Source organism: Oryx dammah, unplaced genomic scaffold, assembly GCF_014754425.2.
Source record: "Oryx dammah isolate SB20612 unplaced genomic scaffold, SCBI_Odam_1.1 HiC_scaffold_5, whole genome shotgun sequence".
NCBI lineage: Eukaryota > Metazoa > Chordata > Mammalia > Artiodactyla > Bovidae > Oryx > Oryx dammah.
In genome coordinates, this window is record NW_024070189.1 from 8,333,188 (window position 1) to 8,357,284 (window position 24,097).

General features: G+C 40.3%; 1 protein-coding gene across 1 annotated transcript in view; it reads left to right on the top strand.

The window, feature by feature from the left end:
* Nucleotides 1-12,651, top strand: part of LOC120863380 — a 17,252-nt gene extending 4,601 nt beyond the window's left edge. Inside the window, exons 2-3 of the mRNA XM_040239540.1 lie at nucleotides 12,030-12,406; nucleotides 12,566-12,651. Coding sequence (XP_040095474.1) covers nucleotides 12,030-12,406; nucleotides 12,566-12,601 — 413 coding nt within the window. The 3' untranslated portion in view covers nucleotides 12,602-12,651. The remainder of the gene's footprint in view (nucleotides 1-12,029; nucleotides 12,407-12,565) is intronic.
* The last annotated feature ends 11,446 nt before the right edge of the window (nucleotides 12,652-24,097 follow it).

The window sequence follows — 24,097 nt, forward strand, 5'->3', positions numbered from 1 at the left end:
TTGACTCTTGTACTAGGGTTCGCCACAGAATAGAACTAATAAGTGTGTGTGGTGTGTGTGTGTGGTGTGTGTGTGTGTGTGAAGTAAGGAACTGACGGATGTTTATGGAGGCTGAGAAGTCTCACAATCTGCCGTCTGCAAGCCAGGGTCACAGGAGCGCCCGTGGGGTAGTTTGAGTCCAAATCTGAAGGCCTGAGAAGTCTGAGGGCAGGAGAAGGTCAGTGTCCCAGCTCAAGTGGTTAAGGAGAGAAGGTGAGGGCGAGGGAGGCAGGGAAAAAGAGAGGGACCTCGAGACTGAGCGAATTCTGCCTTCCTCCATCTTTTCTGTTCTAATCAGGCCCTCAAAGCGCTGGCTGATGTCCACCTGCACCGGGGAGGAAAATCTGCTTTGTCCCGTCTACTGATTTAAACACTAATCTCCAGACACACGATCACAGACACACCTTAAAATAATGACAAACCCTCTGAGTCCATATCTACTAGGGAAAAGAAGAGGCAACCTTTTATCAGAACGCCAGGGGGTTTATCGACAGGCTGCTGTTGACCACAGGAGACAGTCTGGAACAACTTCCCAGGTCCCCTATATGTAAAATAGACAGCCAACGGGGATTTGCTGTGTGGCTCGGGACACTCAAACAGGGGCTCTGTGTCAACCCAGAGGGCTGGGGTGGGGAGAAGAGGGGAGGGAGGCTCCAGAGGGAGGGGACGCATGTACACCTGTGGCTGAGTCATGCTGAGGTCTGAGAGAAAACAGCAATTATCCCTCAATAAAAAATAAATAAAGCGCCTGCTTGTGAACTGGAGCTAATAAATGCTACAAGGTTCCAAATATCCAGTGTGGCAAGACTTCACCTGGGCTTTCACTATAGACAAACTATTTGAGGGCAAGAAAGACACCCCAAAGTCTCCCCTCCCTCACAGGCTGGAACAGTGTGGACACCTGTACAGGTGGGAACGCGCGGCAGAGCAGGCCCCGTGCCCTGGAGAGCACTGCTCTTCAGCCTATCCTGATGGGACTTCCACCCCCTAAGGCCCAGCTGGGCTTCCAACAGCGGCTCAGATGGCAAAGAATCCGCCTGCAGAGCAGGAGACCCGGGTTCAGTCCCTGGGTTGGGAAGGTGCCTTGGAGGAGGGCATGACGACCCACTCTGGTATTCTTGCCTGGAGAATTCCATGGACAGAGGGGCTACAGTCTGTGGGGTCGCAAAGACTCAGACACTGAGAGAATTTTTTTTTTTTTTTTGAGCGACTTCTTTGTAAAGCCTGGATAAATAACTGCCCCTCTAGGAAGGCCTTCCTAGTCTTCCTCTTCTTTCTTTTCCCTCCTTCTCCCTCTCCTCCACTAGGACATGCTGAGAATTCAGCTTGACTTTCTCAGTAATACCAACTCAGACTGCACTTCTCGTTAGCAGTATTTGAGTGTGTCTTGTTCACTGTGGTGGGATCTTTGCCTGTTTATCTCCCACATAAACCACAGAGGACTTGAGGGCGGGACCGAGCCTCCTTCATTCCTATACACGCCCAGCGCTAGGCACGATATATACTGATATATACTGCGATATATACTGCAAGGCATATATCGGCCCTCCCATGGGCGGCCCCACCCGCCCAGAAGACATTTCCCTGTTCCTGACCCGCCCACCAATCCTTGAACCGAGTTTCCCACTGCTTCTGAAGAGGGAGCCATTCATCACCGGCTCCGCACTGACCCATCTGTGAGCAGCTCTCGCATGGACAAGCATAGCCTTTGGTCCCGCTCTGACTCACTCCTCCACCCGAGGACAAGGAGTGCCATGTTCAGGGTTTGTGAAAGGGGAATAAGTACACCCAGTCCTGCCCTTGTCTTATTCCTTATTCCGGCTTTCACGAGCTTGTATTCTGGTCTCCAATCTTGTTTTCAGTCTTCAAGCATCAGTTCAGTTCAGAGGCTATCAGCAGGCTTACCCGATTACGTATGTAAACCGTAATCTGAATTGTGTTGGCAATAAGCTGCCATTTGGATTTCCATCTGTCTGACTCCTTTATCTTTCTCTCATCTGTTTCCACACTCAAGCAGGAGCGGGTGTTACGTACCGTCTACCTAATATCTTCAAACTCACAAGTCCTTCTCCAGATTATAATATTTCACTTCCTTGGAAACTCTTTCCTGACCACTGAAACTTGGTTGGGTCCTTCTGTGCTATATATATATATTTCTGTCATGGAACTTATTTAATGGTATATTTGTCTGTAGGACTGCCTTCTTAAACATTTTATTACACAACATTTCAAGTAGACACAGAAGTAGAGATCCCCACACATCCATCAACCAGCTTCATCGTCTACTAAATTTCATTTCACTTACACCCCCATCCTCCCTTAAAAACCCAGACAACTTTGAAGAAATTATACCAGACATCACATCATTTTATCTGTAAACATTTTAGCATATACTTCTAAGAGATAAATGCTAATCTCTGTTAGTTTTTCTTAACCCATTTCTGGGATCATTTATTTTGATGACTGTGTCTACACACATTCAATTCCTCCCATAGAATTACAAATGTCAGATATATTGTCCGTTTTATCCCAACTATAAACCCAGGTAGCACAGTGGTAAAGAATCCACCTGCCAATGCAAGAGACGTGGGTTTGATCCCTGGGTCGGGAGATCTCCTGGAGAAGGAAATGGCAACCACTTTCATATCCTTGCCTGGAGAATCCCATGGACAGAGGAACCTGGCAGACTAAGGTCCATGGGATTGCAAAGAGTTGAACACAATTGAACAACTGAGCACATATACAAACCTGATACTTCATAGGTGCTTGATAATGAAATGTAAAGGAAGAAATTTCAAAAGAGAATACAGAAAACCATTTGTAACTAGGGGGCCAGTCAGCATGTATTCTCCTTCTATTGGTAACCATACTCAAAATTTCCCTCAACTCTCAGTTCCTATAATTCAAACAGTATTGGCTACATCCCCAGCTCCACGGGTGTGGCCCGTGGCTTGGATCTGATGAAGCAAAGCAATGCAACCTCCTGGCCAACAAAACTGGTTCATTGATGAGCACACGTCCCAATCAAAAAGAAAGTAATGATGGAAATTGCTGGGAAGCCAGGAGAGGAACGTATTTTCTCCAGCTGGACCTGAACCTGAAGAATGAGAGGCTCATGTCACTGCAAAGACAGAATGTATTTGAAAATGGGTCTTTCACAGAGGAAACAGAACAAGAGATGGAGACAAAAATCAGGTCCTGGAGAAAGCACTTCAGTATCTGAGACAAACCTCATGGGAGCTGAACCTACTTGTGAATTTTAGGGTTTTTTTAAACTCAATAAACACCCTGTGGGCTTAAATAAGCTTCAGTTACATTTTTTCTATAACTCAACTGACAGTTTTTGTCTGATGACAATGGAAGAGGGAAAAGATAATGAGCAAAGAAAAACTCCAAAACCACTTGAGTGATAAAGTATATTCTTTTTCAGTCTAGTACTGGCTCTGCTGCTGCTAAGTCACTTCAGTCGTGTTCGATTCTGTGCGATCCCATAGACGGCAGCCCACCAGGCTCCCCCGTCCCTGGGATTCTCCAGGCAAGAACACTGGAGTGGGTTGCCATTGCCTTCTCCAATGCGTGAAAGTGAAAAGTGAACGTGAAGTCACTCAGTCGTGTCCGACTCTTAGTGACCCCATGGACTGCAGCCTTCCAGGCTCCTCCATCCATGGCATTGTCCAGGCAAGGGTACTGGCTCTAGTACATATATATCCTGAGTCCTCATGGCAAATCAAGCCTCTAGGGCTCAGATCCCTCATTTATAAGAAAAAGGGAACTAAGTGGTCTCTCAATCCCCTTTGACAAATTCTGTGAGTTCAGTGGGGAAAGCCTGGGAAAGTACATGAGGGATATGGACTTCCTTGCTAGAAAGAGCATCTGCTTACTTGCATATCATTTTTTTTTTTTTTGGTTTAATTAATTTTTAAAGCATTCTATATCTTCTAGGGGAAAAGAAAACAAAACTTCCAAAATGAGAAAGACTCCTGCTCAGCATTTCCTTGTTAGGCAGTACATACTTTCTAGGAAAAATAAATCTTGTCTCATTCACTATCGCCCAAGATTGTATGATCAGCATCATGAAAACACATTCAGATGTTAGATATGATCAAGGCAGCCAGAGACATGCATTTGAAAACTTTCCCCAGCGAGACTCTGCCTTCTGCAGAGAATAAGCGCACCTTAGCTGCCATGGAAATTGCTTTTTTCCTCTTAAATATGTGTCTTTATTTCAGCGCCTCTTTTTGGACTAGTATGAAAATGTTCACCTGGTTGAGACACAAATTTCAGAATGCTCAAAGGAAAAAAAACATTCAGCTATACTTAGGATTCTCTTGGCTTTAAAGTCTGACATGGTTCTTAAATTCTCTCAGGTGAAAATACATGTATAGAATTGCATCCAGGAATTTACTTTCTTAAAGAGAGTCAGAATAAAGTGTGGTGGGAAACAATGCCCTTAAGAAGCACAGAGACAGGTCCTTGGCTAGAGGCCTCCCTGTGCTACCTGATTTCCCCCTGTTTCAGAAGGAAAGATACCAAGACAATGAAAGAACCCATTTCCCCTTTATATTCTCCTCCCCAAGAAGACACTGGAAAGACACCTCCCTTGATTTCACTGTATTTACCCAAATTTTTCAATGTAAATATCCATACAGTCGTTCTAGGGGGCAGTTTGACAATATAGGCATCAAAGCCCTAAAAGTAGGTATACCCTTTGCAGCATCTAAATGCCTAGTGGTCTGTGTTGCCTGTATCCAACCCTTTGTGCAGTTCCCGGCCACCAGGAAGCATGGGTATGAGCCTGCATTAGCACCCTGTGACTGCTGTGATAAATTATGAGACGTTGAAAACAATACAAAGTTATTATCTTAGAGTTCTGGAGGCCAGAAGGTCAAAATGGATCCCAGTGGGCTAATATCATGGTGTTGACAGGGGTGCATTTCTTTGGAGGCTCTAAGGAAAAACGGTTCCTTGCCCTTTTCACCATCTAGAGGCTGCCTGCACGTCTTGGCTTGTGGCTTCTTTCCAGAGAGCCACACCACTCCATCATCTGCTTCTGCAGTCACATCTTCTCTGACTATAATTCTGACCTCTTGTTTTACTTCCCTGGTGGCTAAGACAGTAAAGAATCTGCCTGCAATGCAGGAGACCTGGGTTTGATCCCTAGGTTGGGAAGATCCCCTGGAGAAGCAAATGGCTACCCATTCCAGTATTCTTGCCTGGAGAATTCCATGGACAGAGGAGCCTGGCGGGCTACAGTCCTTGGGGTCGCAGGCAGTCGGACACAACTGAGCAACTAACACATTTCACTTTCACTTGTTTTACTTATAAGGACCCTTGCAATTACACTGGACTCACCTGGATAACCCAAGATAATTTACCTAATTTAAAAATATTTGCAAATTCCTGTTGGTATTCAAAGATAACATATTCACAGGTTCTATTGTTTCAGGACAACTTTAAGGGGTCATTTGTCTGCTTACCACAGCGAGCAATATAAAATGGCAGAACTGAGCAGTGTGTTATCACTCTATGAGGTCATGAAAGGCAATGCAACTTCTGTCTTGCTTTCTGGAATGTTTTGTTCTGTGGAAGTCAGCTGCCACATATGAGGACACTCCGCAGCCCTGAGGAGAGGCTCACACAGAGCAGAACAAAGCCTTCCCACCCACAGCTCAGCACCAATTTACCAGCCATGTACATGAGATACTCCATCTTTGGTCAAGTTTTTGGATGACTGCAGCCCAGCCAACATCTGACTGCAACCTCAGAAAAGACCTTGCCTAGCCACTCCTGAATCCTTGATCTAATAATAAAAGATTATTTTCACTTGATGTCTCTGAGTTTTGAGGTGATTTATTCTGCAGTACCTGCTGGTATCTTGATTTTGGACTTCCTAGAAATAAGAGAAATAAATGTTGATTGTTTAAGACTGCCAGTTCATGGTATTTCATTATAGCAACCAATGGCCACTCTACTGCAGTCACCTAACCTTAATTACTTCTTTAAAGGTGCTATCACAGTCACATTCTAGGTACTAGGGGTTAGGATTTCAACATATGAACTTGGAGGAAGACCAATTCAGCCCATGATATCATTAAATACCTATCCCAATTTAAAAAAATAATAAAATGAGGTCATGATTGCTATGGTCCATGATACTGAAGAATGTCATTTTATGATATTACATGTTCATACTGGTTACAACAGACTTTTTAACATAAGTGAAAATACAGCTTTCTTAAGAGTGGCTATCTACTCTTCCCAAAAATTAACTCAAAATTAATCACAGACATTTTGTAAAATTCAAAACTATAAAACTCCTAGAAAATAACATAAGAGAAAGCCTAGATGACCTTGGGTATAACAATAAATTTTTAGATAAAATACCAAAGGAATAATTCATTAAAGAAGTAATTAATATGATGGGCTTTGTTAAAATTAAAAACTTATGCTCTGCAAAAGACAATGCCTAGAGAATGAGAAGTCAAGCCACAGCCTGGGAGGAAATATTGGCAAAGCACACACTTAACAAAGGACTGCTATCCAAAATAGGTAAGAACTCTTAAAACTCAACAGTAAGAAACAATTCAATGAAAAACTGAGCCAAAGACCTAAGCAAATACCTCATCAAAGAAAAAAACAGAATCAGCCTATGAAAAGATGGTCCATATTATACGTCAGCAAAGAAATGCAAATTAAAACAAGATCCCACTACATACCTACTAGAATGGTGCTTTAAAAAAAAGCAAACAAAAAAATACACACAACAACAAAAGGTTGAGGTTATGTCAAAAGCACACAAAAAGCCACCTGAAAGCGTTCCCAGTTGCCAAGGGTAGAATGTTTTAAGCAATAAAATAAAGCAGTATTGGATTATAACCCATTGTATACAATAAATATACATGAATTCATACTAATATAATAGATATATAGAAGAGACAAACCTTCCTTACAAAATTCCAAGGAGTATATGCAGATACACAGCCCCCTTCAAGAAGTGAAATTTAACTCCCACCTTGCCCCCTTGAGTGTTGCCTGGACTTTGAGACTGCTTTCTTTATGGTGGCTGAGTGTGGCAGACATCACCTTGACCATGTGCTGAAGTTTACCACCAGCAGCAGCCCGTGAATATCATGTTCCCCCGATATGATATGATACAAAGGGCACTTTGCCTCTAAGACATTCTTTCCAGAAATCCATAACCACTGTATAACCATGAAAAAAAAGAAAACCAGATAAATCCAGACTTGAGATATTCTCTAGGCTATCTGTCCAGTATTACTCAAGACTGTCAAGGTCTTGAGGGGAAAAATGCAAAGACTGAGAAATAGTCCAAGACTAGGAAAGACTAGGGAGAGGATTATGAAAGACAACGTGGTTCTCTGTATTGTATCCTGGAACAGAAAGATGATATCAATGGAAAAACTGGTAAATCCACATAAAGTCTAGAGTTTGGTTTTAAAGGAAAAAAGTAAGAAAAGACTGTCAAGAATAGAAACTATATTCTGATATCTAACTCAGGGAGGAAAAATTCTCACTCCCTAGAAGCAGGTAATTCATATTCTCAATACAGGAATGGGAAATGTGGCAATAACGTCATCAAACCCACAAAGGAAGTCTCTATTCTATTACAGTTCAAAGCAACTTGTTGGAGTCCATGTTTGTGCAAAGTGTCCTTTAAATGCAGTGATTTTATGGATGTATTTGGGAACCTTATTTATAAGGCCTACAGCTTAATAATAATTTTTTATTTGGATTACCTGCATTCCTTTTAACACATAATTCCACCACGAAATGAACTTCATTCAATGTGAAATGGAAAAGAGAAACTAAAAAGACCAGTTGTTTCATAGAATGTGTTCATGAGGAGGCCAGGGCTTAGTAGAAGATGCTTTTTGGTCATAACATTGAACTCAGAGAAAAAGGCTGATTCCATCAATTCAGGACACATTGCCCTTTGGAGTTAAATGACTACCTCACAGGGGGATTTTCATCTTTAAACTGACCCTTGTTGTCAACAGGGATGCAAAATCACACCCAGCACCTTTTATTTAGGCGGTGCTTTAATTTTAAAGCCAATAGCTCATTCCATTAACATGTGATCCTACAATAATTGGGATACAAAGGAAAAGGGCATTAGAAGAATGTACACTGTTCTAGTGGGGAAGATAAATATACCAGTAGGCTAAACACATGATATTCTAGTAAGTAATTCTAAATAAGAAAGATGAGGATTCTACTAATTTTGTTATCTTATCAGAGCCCTTTTGTAATTCCTTGAGATAAATAAGGAAAACATCACTATCTCCATCTGACAGAGGAGGAAACAGCCCCTCTTGAGTGAAGGGCTTTGCCTGAGGTCATGCAGCCATTGTTGGCATAGCTATCGCTGACCCCTAAGTGGGCGCTCTGTGTACTATATGGCACTGACCCAAAGGACAACCCAGTATTCTGGCATAGAAATTCTCTGCTTCCATAATTGCTATACAGTTGGTTCAAAGAAGATGCTAGCTGTCAAAAGCTGGCCTGTTAAGAGCTTTCTCTGATGTGAATTCAAATCACATTTTGGAGGGCACATTTCAGATGGTCTCTAAATAAGGCATCCTTAGGGTTTTGCATTCTTATTAAAAAGGGGCTAAAAAAAAGTAACATAGAAAATTTGGCTCTCATTCTGAGTACATTAGAATCCTCTTGATGATTCTTGTAAAGATATATTAGAAAAATAAATTCCTTTCCATTTTCCCTTATACATGCCACAACCAGAAAGCCAATTCAGTTATAAATTATATGAAGAGAATATTATTGTTTACTTACAAAAACACTCAAGTTGAATTAATGGAAATCTGAAGCTATTTACATAATATGCCCAATGCTAATACAGTTTTAATCCCTTTAAGGAAGATTGTCAAGAGGAACAAAACTTCTAAGAAAAAAATGAGCTAATGATTTAACAAAAAGTCATATATAATCTTATATAAGCATATCAGAAGAGGAATTCTTATGAATTTAAACTAATAAGCAAAATAATATTCTTTCATTTCAGGGGTACTATAAAAAGCCACCAAATTTAGAAACTTTTCAAGGGCACTTTCAGGGAGGGAGCTACTAAAAAACAAATGCAAGTCTATTGTCTTTTGCTCAGATAATCCTTTAAGTTATTCAAGCTGCTGCCCTCCTTTTCTGCCCTTTTCCCTTTCTAATTCCTTAAATCTATCTTTCTCTTCCATCTAAAATCAGAGAGCAAATTAGAGGGCATGTGGCCCCACCTTTTATGGAAATATCTATACTCCTATTTGCATGTGTTTGGACCATTACAGCTGCCCATAAAAGCAGCAGAGTGACCGTTCCTCCTTGTTATCCAGGCAGATTCTGTTCAAAGCCAAAGATTAGAACTGTGCAAATGGTAGAAAATAGCTTTTTTTTTCCTCTGAAAAATACAAGAGCAGTTTAAAGTGAATAGAAATTAGTGGATCAGTGAACTGGAAGGAAACGTTATTGCCTCTGAAATAGCCTCGCTCCCACTCAACTTTGCATAACAATATTCGGTTTGCTATTATGCAGCACAACTTCCAGCCCACTTCCCCGCTCAGAGCAGGAGAAGTGCCCCCTCTCTACCCTTAGATTGGTGGGAATGAAACGCACAATGTGACTAAACATAGTCAAACCTTTCAGAGAGGGCATTTTTTTTTCATGTAAGTAATTATTTCTGGTATTAACAGGTGTAAAATGTCTTCTAATAAGAAAGTGCAAAACAGCAAATGTGCTTTTGAAATATGCAGCACAAGCTGCATATAAATAAGACATTCTCGGAGCCTGTCTGCTTCAGTTTTATAAAGCAGATGTCTGCTGTCCTAAGCAAATAGTGCAAGTTGTTTTCAAAATATGGAGGCGAAAAGCAATAGAGGCACCATTTACACACTCATTAGTAACAGAGGAAATGCATCTGCTTTGGAAAATTGCTGCTCACTAAAAAGCAAGTTTCCCTAGCAACGGGAACATCACGAAACTCTGAGACCACTTCTAAGCTATGAGAGAAATTATAGGAAAATAATGATTTTTTATCAAATATGTTTTATCTTTGCCATGGGAACACTTCCCCTAAATTTGGAAGTACCTAGGGAACTTAAAACTTTCTTTGCATTAATTTAAGAAAAAAGATGTATATAGTATCACCTCTCCGGGGGGAAGGGTAAAAGAGAAGAAAAGCCCTCTCCATCATCAGGAGACAGAGAGAGAGAGGCAGGGAGAAGTGAAAACAGGGAAATGGATGGGGATAAGCTCTATAGCCATCTCAGTGTGGAGTAAGTTGGTCTGGTGACCTCTGACTCCATTCTTTTCTCTGTAGCTTTGCTGATTTCCTTCATTAGCCAAAGAACTGTTACAAGCAGAGTTTCTAACTGGATGCTAACAGAGTCAACAGGTAGAGGCTTTAATCCCATAACTCTGTTTATAATGAGCTCATTACACTCCCTGGCCCAGCCTCACACACAGCTGCCAGCGGTGACATCAGCAGAGGAGGTGGACATCTCTGTTGTCATTCCTGCATTTAAAAGCTTTCATTACTCAAAGAGGCATTTAGGACTCTCTCACAATTCATAAAAATCCAATCAGGAAGGAAAAAAAAAACCAACCTTTAAGTCTTTTGCCATGAGTATTGAAATATGTCTAAAAAGCAAGTGGGACATCGGAATTTGCCGACATTTCCGGATGATTCTGACATGTATGTGTTCTTTTGGTCCTCACATCAGCACCCTAAGTTATGATTAAAGGCGTGTTTCAGATGCAGGGTTTTTGAAACCCGGAGATGAAGTGATTTGGATGATACCACATAGAAGGAACAGAAGAACTGAGGCCCAGACCCAAGTCTGTCTAAATCCAAAGCCTGTGCTCTTTCTGTGCATTTCTATTCGCCTCTACAGTAGCAGGAGGTGCGTTAGTCAGCAGTTCCTTTTCTCCCTTGGACTTCTCAGCAGGGGTCACAGAGTGTTGAGGCTTTCTTTTCCTTAGAGGAGGGGGGAGAGTGGGAAACAAACAGTTTTATGTAGAAGTGTGAATGAATGGCCTATTTTAAAGCCAGAAGATTTCACGTAAAGATCTGGGGTTTCTCCTTAAAAATAAAAGCATCAGGAAGATATGGCAGCATCAGGATTCCCTCCCAGCAACTGACAATCAGGACTGGCTGTGCTTTCTTCAGGGCTGACTGTCGCCAGCTCACCCCAGCCAGTCACACACAGCTAAGTGCCTGGCCCCAAGGAGCTTCTGACTCTGCCATCTCTGGGTGAGTGGTATCAAGTCAAGTCAGCTAACGCTCATTGAACAGTGTCTACAAGCAAGGCCAGCACCTTCAAACTGGGGAACAAGTTCAGGGGGAACGGCTGGGAGCTGCAAGACACAATGGAGGAAATAGGTCTGAAGAGCCAGACAGAACCTGTGAATTCATCCGGACCTGATCACATTCTAACCAAGGCAGACAATGGGTCGGAGAAGTTGGAAATTAGTTATTAAAAAAAAGAGAAAGAAAAATCTGTCTTCAGCTGAATAATGATTTCCCTTGAATTTTAACTAAGATGATTAAATAAGAACAGAGGTCCGAGAATCCAAAAAGTAGAATTCTCCTATTCACTCAGGTACTAACTCCTTTTTCAACGTGTAAGCAGCGCTAAGCCTTGCCTGTTCAGGTCCCGTGTCCGTATAAGGAGACAGGACTCCTGTGTGAGCAGAAGCCGCACAGGTACAGAGGGATGGAGCAAGACCGCGTGATGGGGCCGGGGTCAACGCATAAGGAAAAGGGCAGCGGCTGGTCTATTCTAGGTCACTACCTCCAGGAGGACTTGCGCTTGGGGTGCCTGGTTGTTCCCACTTTGCCAGAGCAGCCAGAAATGTGTGCACGTTTTAATTTGAAATGTCTGACTTTCAAAAATACGATGGGCTGATTCAAAATTCTAAATCCACCACAGAAGCCAACCCTGGACAGTGAAGCAAAGTATCTCTAGGCGACACTGGCTCTCGGGTCCTCCGTGTGGGCCCCTGGACTAAACTCTATTCAACATCAGGGTTCTCTTCTTTTAAGCACTTGAGGATAAGTGATCATCTTTGGGAAGAAGAGAGCAGTGTAGGTGGGTATGTTTCCAGTGGAAAGGCTCAGAAACATCAGCATCCGCTGAGGGGCCCGCTATGCCAGCTTCCTCGGAGTTTCGCGTTTTCCGAACACGAAGCAAGACACATGGGCAGACGCGCTGTGCCAGCATCACTCGCGGAGACTGAGCGAAAAGGAGCTGCTGGAGAGGAGAAAAGGGAGCGGGAGGTGGGGTTCCTCTCCAGGGGAGGAGGAGAATTACACCCGTTTCTAGGAAAGCCTAAGAGGAAACAGGTAAGAACATTTTAAAGACATATACTATGTGACAGGTGCTTCCTCTATCTCATTCCGTGCCTACACCTTTTAAGGCAGAGGCTGGTATCGCCTATCTTTAGAGATTTTCATGTACTGAGTGCAGTACAAAGGGATTTAAATTATGTCTTACCTTCCCAGCACTGTGAGAGTCTCTTATGGCCAATCTACAGATGAGAAAACTTAAGACGAGAGGGACCCAGCAACATGGCCCCAAATCCTCAGGTAATTAATTAGCAGTGGGATTCCAGCTGCAGTCTCTGTCTGCACAGCACTCACTCATCACGTTGTTGCGCTTCTCTAAAACGTCAGGGGAAACTGATTCAAGACCGCACGACCAGAAAGCAACAGTAGAGTGGAGATTCCATCACAGCTTGGAGCCTTCGGGGCCTCTGGCTGCTTATCCTACTTTCTCTCCCCTGGTAGCACCATCCCCAGAGGGCGAAGCCCTTGACAACTGTCCTCCTGAACTTTTCTTGGATTCACAAACTTCTGTCCTTGAGTTTTCATTTCTGGAACACGGCACACACAATCCCTGGCTCCCGCTGAGAGTGAAAGCAACACTGGGCTAAGACAGAGAACGTTTAATAACCCATGTTTTTCCTTCCCCAAATGAGGCAAAGGAGGGTGTGAATGACGCAGTACTTAAAAACCAAACAAATGTCAAGCATCCAAAAAAGAGTGCTAGTGCACTGAGTATATTTTTCTACTCAGTTTGCCACTTGCTTCCAGCGTGAGAAAAATATTAAGACATTATTTCAGAGTACAAACAAGATGCAAAAATAAGCTAAGTATAGAAATCTGCTTCGAGCTAGGTACCAACAATGAGCTAGCTAGCACCAACAATGAGCACGTACTATGTGCTAGATGCTATTCTAAGCACTCTACTTATCTCATTTCACCCTCACCACGGCCCAACTGCTCACATGCACACTATGAGATACAAAAAAAGGCTAAAGAGCCTGTTCCAAGTGGCTCATTAGAAAGTGATGGATCCAGCTTTTAAGCTCAGGCCTGTGCTCCCAACTCTTTAACAGCCTCTCAAAATTGTCAAGTGACCAAAAGCGAGGTCTCATTTCGCTAAGTACATCATGATTCGTAGAATTTAAAGATTCTTCCTTTCCTTTGGTCCCGTCCCATCATCCTAAAGCGCATAATTCACCTAGAGTGATTCAAACAGATGTTCTTAGTGCTTAAACCGTACCTGTAGAGATCTTTTTACTATGTGTTAATTCTCATATATTGGTAGGGACCTAATGAACACAGGTACTGAAAATCATAAGAGGGTACTTAGAACTACACATTTAATAAACTGTTAACTAAATGGATATACTCACAAACCAAGACAGGTATTTATATGAGGCAGAATCACACAGTGTCTTAATAAATGTCTGGTGACTGAAGGAATGAATATTGTATCTTTTAAAATTAATTTATTTATTCATTCAACAAATATGTACGTGGTGTTCAAGCAATGGAGATACAGCAACAAGCAAAGCAGACAAATACCTACCCTCATGGAGTTTACATTCGAATAGAAACAGAAAATAAATATGTTAGATATTTAATATGTTAAATATGCAAACAAACAAAAAAAACTGAGAGAAAAAAACAAAGCAAAGAAAGCGTACTGGGACAGTTGAAAGTAGTTTTGCAGTTTTACGTAGGTTTGCAAGGGAAGGCATCCCTGATATAAAGAATGAGTGCTTTTTGCATTTTTTAATTCAAATATAGCTGATTTACAACATTGTATTAGTTTCTGGTTTATAGCCAAGTGAATCAGATATATACATACATATAAATATAGCTTTTCATGAGCTTCCCTGGTGGCTCAGATGGTAAAGAATCTGCCTGCAATGCAGGAGACCCAGGTTCAATCCCTGGTCAGGAAGATTCCCTGGAGAAGGAAATGGTAACCCACTCCAGTGTTCTTGCCTAGATAATCCCATGGACAGAGGAGCCTGGTGGGCTACAGTCCATGGGGTCACAAAGAGTTGAACACGACTGAGCAACTAACACTTTCTTTCATAGCTTTTCATATTCTTTTCCATCATGGCTTAGTGTAGGATACTGACTATAGTTCCCTGTGCTATATGGTAGGACTTTGTTGTTTTTCTATATAGTAGTTTGTATCTGCAAATCCTGAACTCTTAGTTTATCCCTCTCTTACCCCTTTGGTAACCATAAATCTGTTTTCTATGCCTGTGAGTCTGTTTCTGTTTTGTAAACAAGTTCATTAGTATCATACTTTTAGATTCCATATAAAGTATTATCATATGGTACTTTTTTCTCTCTGACTTTCTTCACTTGGTCTGGAAATCTCTAGGTCCACCCATGTTACTGCAGATGGCATGATTTCATTCCTTTTATGGCTGAGTAGTATTCCATTGAGAGTCCCTTGGACTGCAGGGAGATCCAACCAGTCCATTCTGAAGGAGATCAGTCCCGGGTGTTCTTTGGAAGGAATGATGCTAAAGCTGAAACTCCAATACTCTGGCCACCTCATGTGAAGAATTGATTCATTGGAAAAGACTCTGATGCTGGGAGGGATTGGGGGCAGAAGGAGAAGGGGACAGAGGATGAGATGGCTGGATGGCATCACCGACTCGATGGACGTGAGTCTGAGTGAACTCTGGGAGATGGTGATGGACAGGGAGGCCTGGCGTGCTGCGATTCATGGGGTCGCAGAGAGTCGGACACGGCTGAGCGACTGAGCTGAGCTGAGCTGAGCTGAGTGTTCCATTGGGTGTATACATGTACCACATCTAGATTCATCTGGTGATGGACATTTAGGTGTCTTCCGTACCATGGCTATTAGAAGTGATGTTGCTATGAACATCAGGGTGCAGGTATGTTTTTGAATTAGAGTTTTTTCCAGATATATGCCCAGAAGTAGGGTTGTTGGATCATATAGCAACTCTATTTTTAGTTTTCTAAGAAATGTCCATGCTATTTGCCATAGTGGCTACACCAATTTACATCCCTGCCAATGGTGTAGGTGGGTTCCTTTTCCTTCGCATCCTCTCCAGCATGTTGTTTGTAGACTTTTTAATGATGGCCATTGACTGGTGTGAGGTGATATGTCACTGCAGTTTTGCATTTCTCTAATAATTAGTAATAATGAGCATCTTTTCATGTGTCTATTGGCCATCCATATGTCATCATTGGAGAAATGTCTATTCAGCTCTTCTGCCCATTTTTTCATTGGGTTTTTTGGTGGTGGTACTGTTATTGAGTTATATGCACTTTATTCTTTGGAAATTAATCCCTTGTCTGTCATATCATTTGTAAATGTTTTCTCCCAGTCTGTAGGTTGTCTTTTTGTTTTACTTATGGTTTTCTTTGCTGTGCAAAAGCTTGTAAGTTTGATTAGGATTTATTCTTGCTTTTATTTCTATTGCCTTGGGAGACTGTCAGTGCTTTTAAAATATTGACCTTGGTAAGTATTTTTTACTCACTATTAAACATTTAAATATTTAGTTCCCCTATATATGTGGGGTAAAGTCAGGCTAATCATATATTCGATTAATAATGCTGGTTATTTGTTATGCTATGTATGAGAGATGTGATTTTTCTAGATTCTTCCAGGATAAATTGTGGAAAATTATAAAGCATGATAGAACATAGGATAACTTACAAACCACTAAAGACAGGTCCAGCTCATTATGTTTTGCCTATTTATATCTATGTCTGATGCATCAAAACTGGATGTATCTCTAAATCAACTCTAAATAAATAAGTAAAACGCCATCTGGAGCCTCCTTGAAAATAATCCACCCTTGCAGATTCTTGCTGTCCTTGTGTGACCCCTATGGAGCCTGAGTAACGTTTGAGGCAAAGACTCTGTGACATGGTCTGTTACCCACACACAACCCTCCCTAGTGTCAGCAAAGCAAATCATGGTGCAAAGCACTCACGACCACCAAGCAGAATAAGCACTTTTGATTGTTTTCATCTCTCTCTCTAAAATATGAAGATTCACTAATAAAAAAAACTAGCACTAAATCAAAATAATTTCACAATATCAAGGCCTTGAAAATTGATATTATGGAACTTGGGTTATAATTGGGGCTGTGATTATCATTCAAGATATAACCATCTGCAGCTAATTTTATATGAATGGTGATAAAAAGCCTTATGTACCTTCTCAGGGTTCACCAGCCTTATCAGTACTTAGTACTGTGAAATTTCCCATTGGGCTTGGCAAACATACTTAAAAGGCTTTATTTTTTTCCATTTTTATTATCATTTTATTTGTCCACAGAGAAATTTTTATCAAGCTTTCAGTCTATGAATTTGTCTTCATTCGTTCATTGCTTCCTACAATATGGGTCCACTTCAAAAATAAGTATTTGAAATTATTTTGTTTTTTAAACCAGGTGGTGAACTGATAAAGAATCTGCCTGCCAATAAAGGAAACACAAGAGATGTGGGTTTGAGCCCTGGGACAGGAAGATCCCCTGGAGAAGGAAAATGGCAACCCACCCCAGTATTCTCGCCTAGAAAATCCTATGGGCAGAGGAGCCTGGCAGGCTACATACAGTACATGGGGTCGCAAAGAGTCAGACACGACTGAGCATGCACGCCTGCATGCATGCCTGCATGCAAGCATTAGTTAATATTTTCTCCCTTTGTCATACATTTCAGTTATCTTTCTGATTTTAAACTCACTTTCACATATAATATATAGTTATGCTCTAATAACAGAAATGTGTGACTTGGATATTTAAAGATATATCCTAAACCTAATAATCAGAACTGTAAGCCTTCTAAATCTATTTGAATATGTATATTTACCACTTAGAACATCTAAGTTCCTAATTTATAATTTTATAAATTCTAAATTTATAATTTTATAATAATTCATAATTAGGCACATGGAGAACTACCCAAATTCATTAGCAATGAAACCATTCAAGTCCTTAGCCCTCACCACTTTAGCTCTACTCGATATTTCAGTCCAGTTTCTAATAGCTAAATGTCACAGTTCCATGCCAAACTACATCAAGGACTTTGCTGGCACCGGTGTGCCTACTTTAGAATGAGCAATACTTCAGAGTCATCAGAATTAACCATCCACTAAATTCAATTTAATAAGGGCTACATCATCCTCTGTGTCTCACCTTCATGCACAATTTATTATAACTTTATATGAAAAGCTAAAAGCTCCGGACACACATATGCTATCTTGTTCCTGAAAAGACAGCCCTTTTCTTGAGCACTTTTAAGAGACTGGATAGCAATTCAGACCATAATTGGGTACCTTCTCAGAGCATCTGACAGACTGCACGGTGAAAAAGAGATTAAAAAGATGAAATGTCAGGGTATTCCAATTGTGAGAAGTCCCTGAATTCTCCTTCAGCCCTTCAGCCCTGACAGAATGAGAAGCTTCAAATGAGGCCTCCCAGGGTTTTTCTGAAAGGAGACAGTCCCTGGCTCTCCTCCAGAGCACCTACCTCAGAGCCAGGGAACACGTGAACTGCCTTATGCGATTTCAGAGTGAGCCTGGAAATGCATCTAGTCTGCCTGTATGTCTTTTCTTTTTTTTTTTTTTTTGTATGTCTTTTAACTTATTTATTACTTTCTTCTGTTTTGCAAGGAAGGAAGACAACAGATGCCGCAGTGCACAGAGAAATTTAAGAAGTATTTACCTGAAATAAAGCAGAGAGTATCCACTACTCCCATATTTCTGACCTGTCCCTCCCCTCCCCTACTCCCTCGCCACTTTGGTAACCATAAGTTTGCCTTCTGTGTCTGCCAGATTGTTTCTGGGTTTTATCCTGATACATAAAATAGATAAGCAACAAGGATTTACTATATAGCCCCGGGAATTATACCCAATACCTATCATGGAATATATTCTGCCAAAAAAATAAATATGTTATACACCTGAAACTAACACAATATTGTAAATCAACTCTACTTCAATTAAAAAAAAAGGATGGAAAGGAAAAGAAAGAAGAAAACTATAAGTAAGGACTGTCAAGAAAATCTATAGTGGAGACATTAAGAACGATGTAACATCTTTTGTTGACCTCTAGGTAAAATGGTGCATCTCAGGTTATTTTAAATTCAGGATAATGGCTACCTTGAGACGTGCTAGTTAGAGGTAAGTGGTGCAGATACAAAACTCCTACATTTAAAAAACAGAAACTCTAAGGATGGGGGGAACTGAATCTTTTCTATGCTGATCTAATTTATTAGGTCGGTCACTTGTTACCAACTAGATACACAGGTGTGCACTGATCTTTTAAAAAGGGCTGTATTTTCCACTGGAAAAGCAGAGACTAATCCCAAGAGAGTCATTTTTCCGACAGTACCAGTGTCCAAACAGGTATCTACAGTGGGCAAGTCAGCAGCCGCCACGCAGGCCCGAGGTTTCCAGCAGTGCTGCTGTGGTACTCGGCCTAGTCTTACACACTGAACAATAACTCAAATCCATCACAAGATCACTTGTCAGTCCTCCTCGGTTAAATGGGTCTTTATTTTTAGAGAACAATGGGAATTATAGGAAACTGGGAGGCCTTACATCACAGAACTATAAATAGTTGCTGTTAAATGCAGCCTCAATGTTTTTGTTTTTCAATTTCAAAACGAAGTTGATGTTTGAGAGGGGTTATTCTTCATCTGCTGAACAGTTTGTGATGTCATCTCATCTAGGTGATTAAGGACCTATTTAGTTTTTTCAATCAGACAAATCACTAGCTCTCAACAGGAATTTTAATCAGAAAGATTGCTGTGCTGAGATTGTCCCCAGCTGAACAGAATGCTACTGACCTTTCCTTCACAGGAAATTTAAATTTGTATCATTTGGCTGGTTAGGATTTCTGCCATTTCCCTGTGGATCAAGATTAGGGATGAACTTTCAGGTTCAGTCATACATTAAAAACACAAACACATAAGCTGTGAAAAGCCAGAAGCAGAATGATGTCTTCCCTCTGATGCAAAGGTCACTGCTGTTATTTCTCATTCATTTCAGCTGACCACAGGCTTCTACACTTACTGCCCCCATTCAGGGAACTCAAATTGGAAAATGATCATACTTATGGGCCTTCAGCATATTCACTGCATTAAGGTTATCTGCTATATTTAACTTGGCTCTCTCATCTGTATGTTAAAGGAAAAAATTTTTTCCCCTGTGATAAACTAAACATTTTTTTAAGTGTGTAAATGAGGTTATATTTATTAGAAGGATTCTGTTTTGGTCTAGAAAGTTCCTGCCTTGTACCATCAAGGGAACAAGAAAAAAATATTAAGTAAATATTCCCTAGAGAAACCTGCTCCTCTCAGTATAAGCAATTTTAGGGTACAAACTCATAAAACTGCCATGATATCAAATTATTAATTAAGTAGTTTAGGAAATCACACAGAAAACAGATCCTTGATCCCAAAAGGGTCAATAAAAAGCAACTTAGGAAAGCTAGTTATCATGATCTCCAATTTTAAATTTGCAATAGCTTTAATATTTCCAAAAGTGAATTCATAGGTATATAATTATGAAATACTGCAATCTCTTAAGATCCTATAATACACTAATTAATGATTTAGGACTAACAGAGAAAAGGTTAAAAAGTTTTACCCTAGAATTATACTAAAAATGAAGCAGATTTAATAATCAAAAAAAGGACCAAGGACCAAAGCTTTATTATACTTTATTTAAAATGTTGTTTGAAACCAAGATAGCTTACATTTATTTCTACCTCAAGCTTACATTTATTTCTACCTCAAACTGAGCCTCTAAATAAAATTTCAACTTAAATCTGTTTATCTACACTACCATAACTGATTCCAAGAGGACACGCATTTAATTATCACTACATATCAGAAAACATTAAGAATATACTTAAGAAGTCTAACCCATTATAACTAACCTACAGGTCTATACTATAGGTAGCAATTTAGATATGCCTTTTTAAAGTTTATCTAAAAATTATGTAATTCCATTAATTTTGCAATTTTAATAAAAGATGCTTTGTAGTTTAGTCATGGAAGGGCAGGGGTTTTGTGTTTTTTTCCTTAAATAAATTTAAATCAGTGACCTAGAAACTGTTTCATCTTAATAAAAAGATTTGATCATGCATTGTTTTTATAAATTGACTTCACTATTAAAATAAAGCACACAAATTAGAAAGAGGAAAGTCATTTCTGCAATCAGCTAGGATCAAATGCACAACTTCTTGATATACTTCCTAGGAAACTGATTCAGATTTGACATCAGCCATATCACTTCTATTGTACAATAACATATATGAAAGATATCTTGAGAGAATAATTTTTGCTTCATAACAGAAGAAAATGCCCCAAACTGTTTTTAAACCTAGTTTTCATGGTCTGTGACACATTATGGCATTTTTTTAATTATAAAAAATAAATACAAGAAAATTAATAAAAGTCAATAAAAATGAATGACACAAACATCCTTAATTACATTCTGAAGGCAAATAGATGTCTGTCTGTTAATCATAAGTAAGCTGGGAAAAAAAAAGTATTGCACCATACACTGTGCTAAGCGACTACATATTAACCTGGTTCATATCCTCCACAATAAATTTTTAAAAACTGAGTCTCGAAGACAGTACCTCAAGGTCATACAGCTGCAAGTGTCAGAACCAGGGTTCAGCTCAGAATTCAAATCCAAGTTTTATCTTATTTCAACCCCCATGTTCTTTCCATTGCATATTCTGCTGTTTGATTTCAAATTGACCTGGCTTCTTACAGTCAGGCAGCTTTCAATGCAGTGATGGACCTTAGCAGCACTGTACAGCTAAACTGCATGCAGAACCCGCTAACTGCTTCCCTAAGTTCACCTTGCTCTTTCCCTGGAGGCTTCCTCCCACTGCCCTACCGTGGAATTCTGGGTAGGACACTCTGGTCCCTCTCTAAGCGATTACAAGAAGTGCCAAGCTAAACAGTGCATGCAAAGAGATTTTAAAGTCACTCTAGCATAATTATCCTAATCAACAAAAACCAACTACAGCTCAATCAAACTTTTGAGAAGAAAAGCTTGTGTGGGAGTTAAATAAATTACAGCAGTAAGGTCAGGCTTTTATAAGACGTTCTAGATTCTATCACCTTGCTCTAATTCTTGCATATTTCAGCAGTCACTTTTGTGTGTGTGTGTGTGAGACTGCTGAAATAACAAGTCATTTTAAAAAATCCCAAGATGGTTACAAAGTACTGTTAACACACACTGTGCATCCACATATAGCCCACAGCACTGAGGACACTGGAATAAACTTGGAACTCTGCAATTGAAAAGTTATTTTTAAATCTAAACCAGGCGATAATTTTAAAAAAGGGCGGGAGGGGTTAAGCGTAACTGAAGGAACTTAGATTTGTTTTATGTGTCCATATTGTTTTCCTTGCTCCTTTCCTTTCTGACACTACCAGTGGGTTTGAACAAATCTATACCAATTATTCCAGAGAAGGCAATGGCACCCCATTCCGGTACTCTTGCCTGGAGAATCCCATGGATGGAGGAGCCTGATGGGCTGCAGTCCATGGGGTCGCAAAGATTCAGACACGACTGAGCGACTTCCCTTTCACTTTTCACTTTCATGCATTGGAGAAGGAAATGGCAACCCACTCCAATGTTCTTGCCTGGAGAATCCCAGGGACAGGGGAGCCTGGTGGGCTGCTGTCTATGGCCTCACAAAGAGTTGGACACGACTGAAGCGACTTAGCAGCAGCAACAGACCAATTATTCAGAAACCCTCACACACGCTCACTTGAACATTCTGAGGCCTTTTATTCACATCATTTCCTCAAATGTTAATTGAAATTATTTACTTGCAAAGAGTCTCTCTTTTCAGAAAAATAATTTCAAAGATTCTTGAATAATGCTGTTCAAGAACAGCACAAGAAGAACACATCAATAACAGCATATAACTATTATCAAGTTGTTGCACCAATGATTAAACTACAATGACAACCCAAGTCTGTGATATCTTTGGTTATATGTGCACAAAACAAAGAAAATAAACTATTTGACTAAAAGAAAACTCATATTCTGAACATGAACTGTTAGCCTTAAGAGCTACCTAGTACCTGATTTGCTTCAGAGTCACAGCACTGTGTGTACACAGTAGACTGTCAGTACAGAACTGGCATAAACCTAATCTAGGGCATAGCCAGAGTAAATAAATGTACTAACCCTATAACAGTAACTGATTTCAAAACAAAACACTGATAGAATGAGTATGAAGCATGGCAAGTATGAGGCAGACACAGAGAAAGGACAACAAAATTTCCCAGGTACACTGAATGCAGACTGTGAATGGGGAGTTATTCATTAACCAGCCCACATAAAGAGGCTTGTTAGTACAAATTTTTGTGGAGCAATCAACTGCACAGAAGGTTTTTATAAACTCTGATTGTGTATCTAAATTTGTATGAATGGAATACTGCTTTGAAAAGCCTTAGGTACAAAATGTTTTGAGAATTTCTGTAATTTCTAAAAGGTCCAATCACACACTCAGCAGAGCCCTCTTCCACAGCCAATTTTCCATTGCCTCAGCTGTTTTTATTAAAACTAGCAGCTACAGAGGAATAGTGAATGCAGACTTAAGCTAAACAGGCTATTTTGCCTTTCCATTTGCAACTAAGTAAAATTTGATTGTTAATTTTTTTGCCAGTTTGCCCATTTTTCACATATATCACAAAGTCGCAAAGGTAAGAATTAATATCATTCAGGGGGCTTCCCAGGTGGTACAGTGGTAAAGAATCCACCTGCTAGAACCGCAGAAGACACAGGCTTGATCCCTGGGTCGGGAAGATCCCCTGGAGAAGGAAATGACAACCTGCTCCAGCATCCTTGCCTGGAAAATTCCATGGACAGAGGAGCCCGGCGGGCTACAGTCCATTGGGTAGCAAAGAGTCAGACATGACTGAGCACAACAAGATCATTTTGAAGCTTCATCACAGAATGAAGAATTCTACAGCTGTGCATAAAAAAAGACAAATTTGCTTTTACTTCACAAAGTATGAACAAGTAAGCTGCACTAGTCATAATAGATTTTTGGAAAAAGTATCAAAAGATGGCTAACATGTTTCTATAGGAAAAATGAAGATAAGCTGAATTCTCAACAGTCCTTGTCAGTTTGCACAGGGGCTAGATGACAATAAGGGTGTTGTTTGCAACTCAGGAAAACTCCAGCAGAAAAAACTGAAAAATTTCCTTCTGGGTTCTCAGCGTGTCATAGGCAAAGCAAAAACAACCCTAAAGAACAGAAATACACACTAAAAACAGGAAAGGGCATTGAAATGATAGCCACACAAGTCTAATGGAGAGAGACAAACATGCAGGTATGGTATATGCAAATATTTTCTTCCTCGTAAGGAGAGTAAAGAAACAATGAAAATAGATCTCCTTTCTTATTAAGTAGAAGTAACATGTATGCCTTACAGAAGGTTAATTGGGCTGCCTGTAGCTAACTGCAGCAAAGTTAACTGCAGCAATTACAGTAATCCCACTTATCCAAGAATGTATTTCAAAACACCCCACCCACTCCCCGGGAATGCCTGAAACCTTGGACAGTACCAGACCCTATATGTACTCTGTTTTTTCCTATACATGATTGCCTACGAGAAAGTTTAATTTACAGACTAGACACAGAAAGAGATGAACAATAATAACTATTACTACTAATAAAAAAGAACAATTATAACAATATA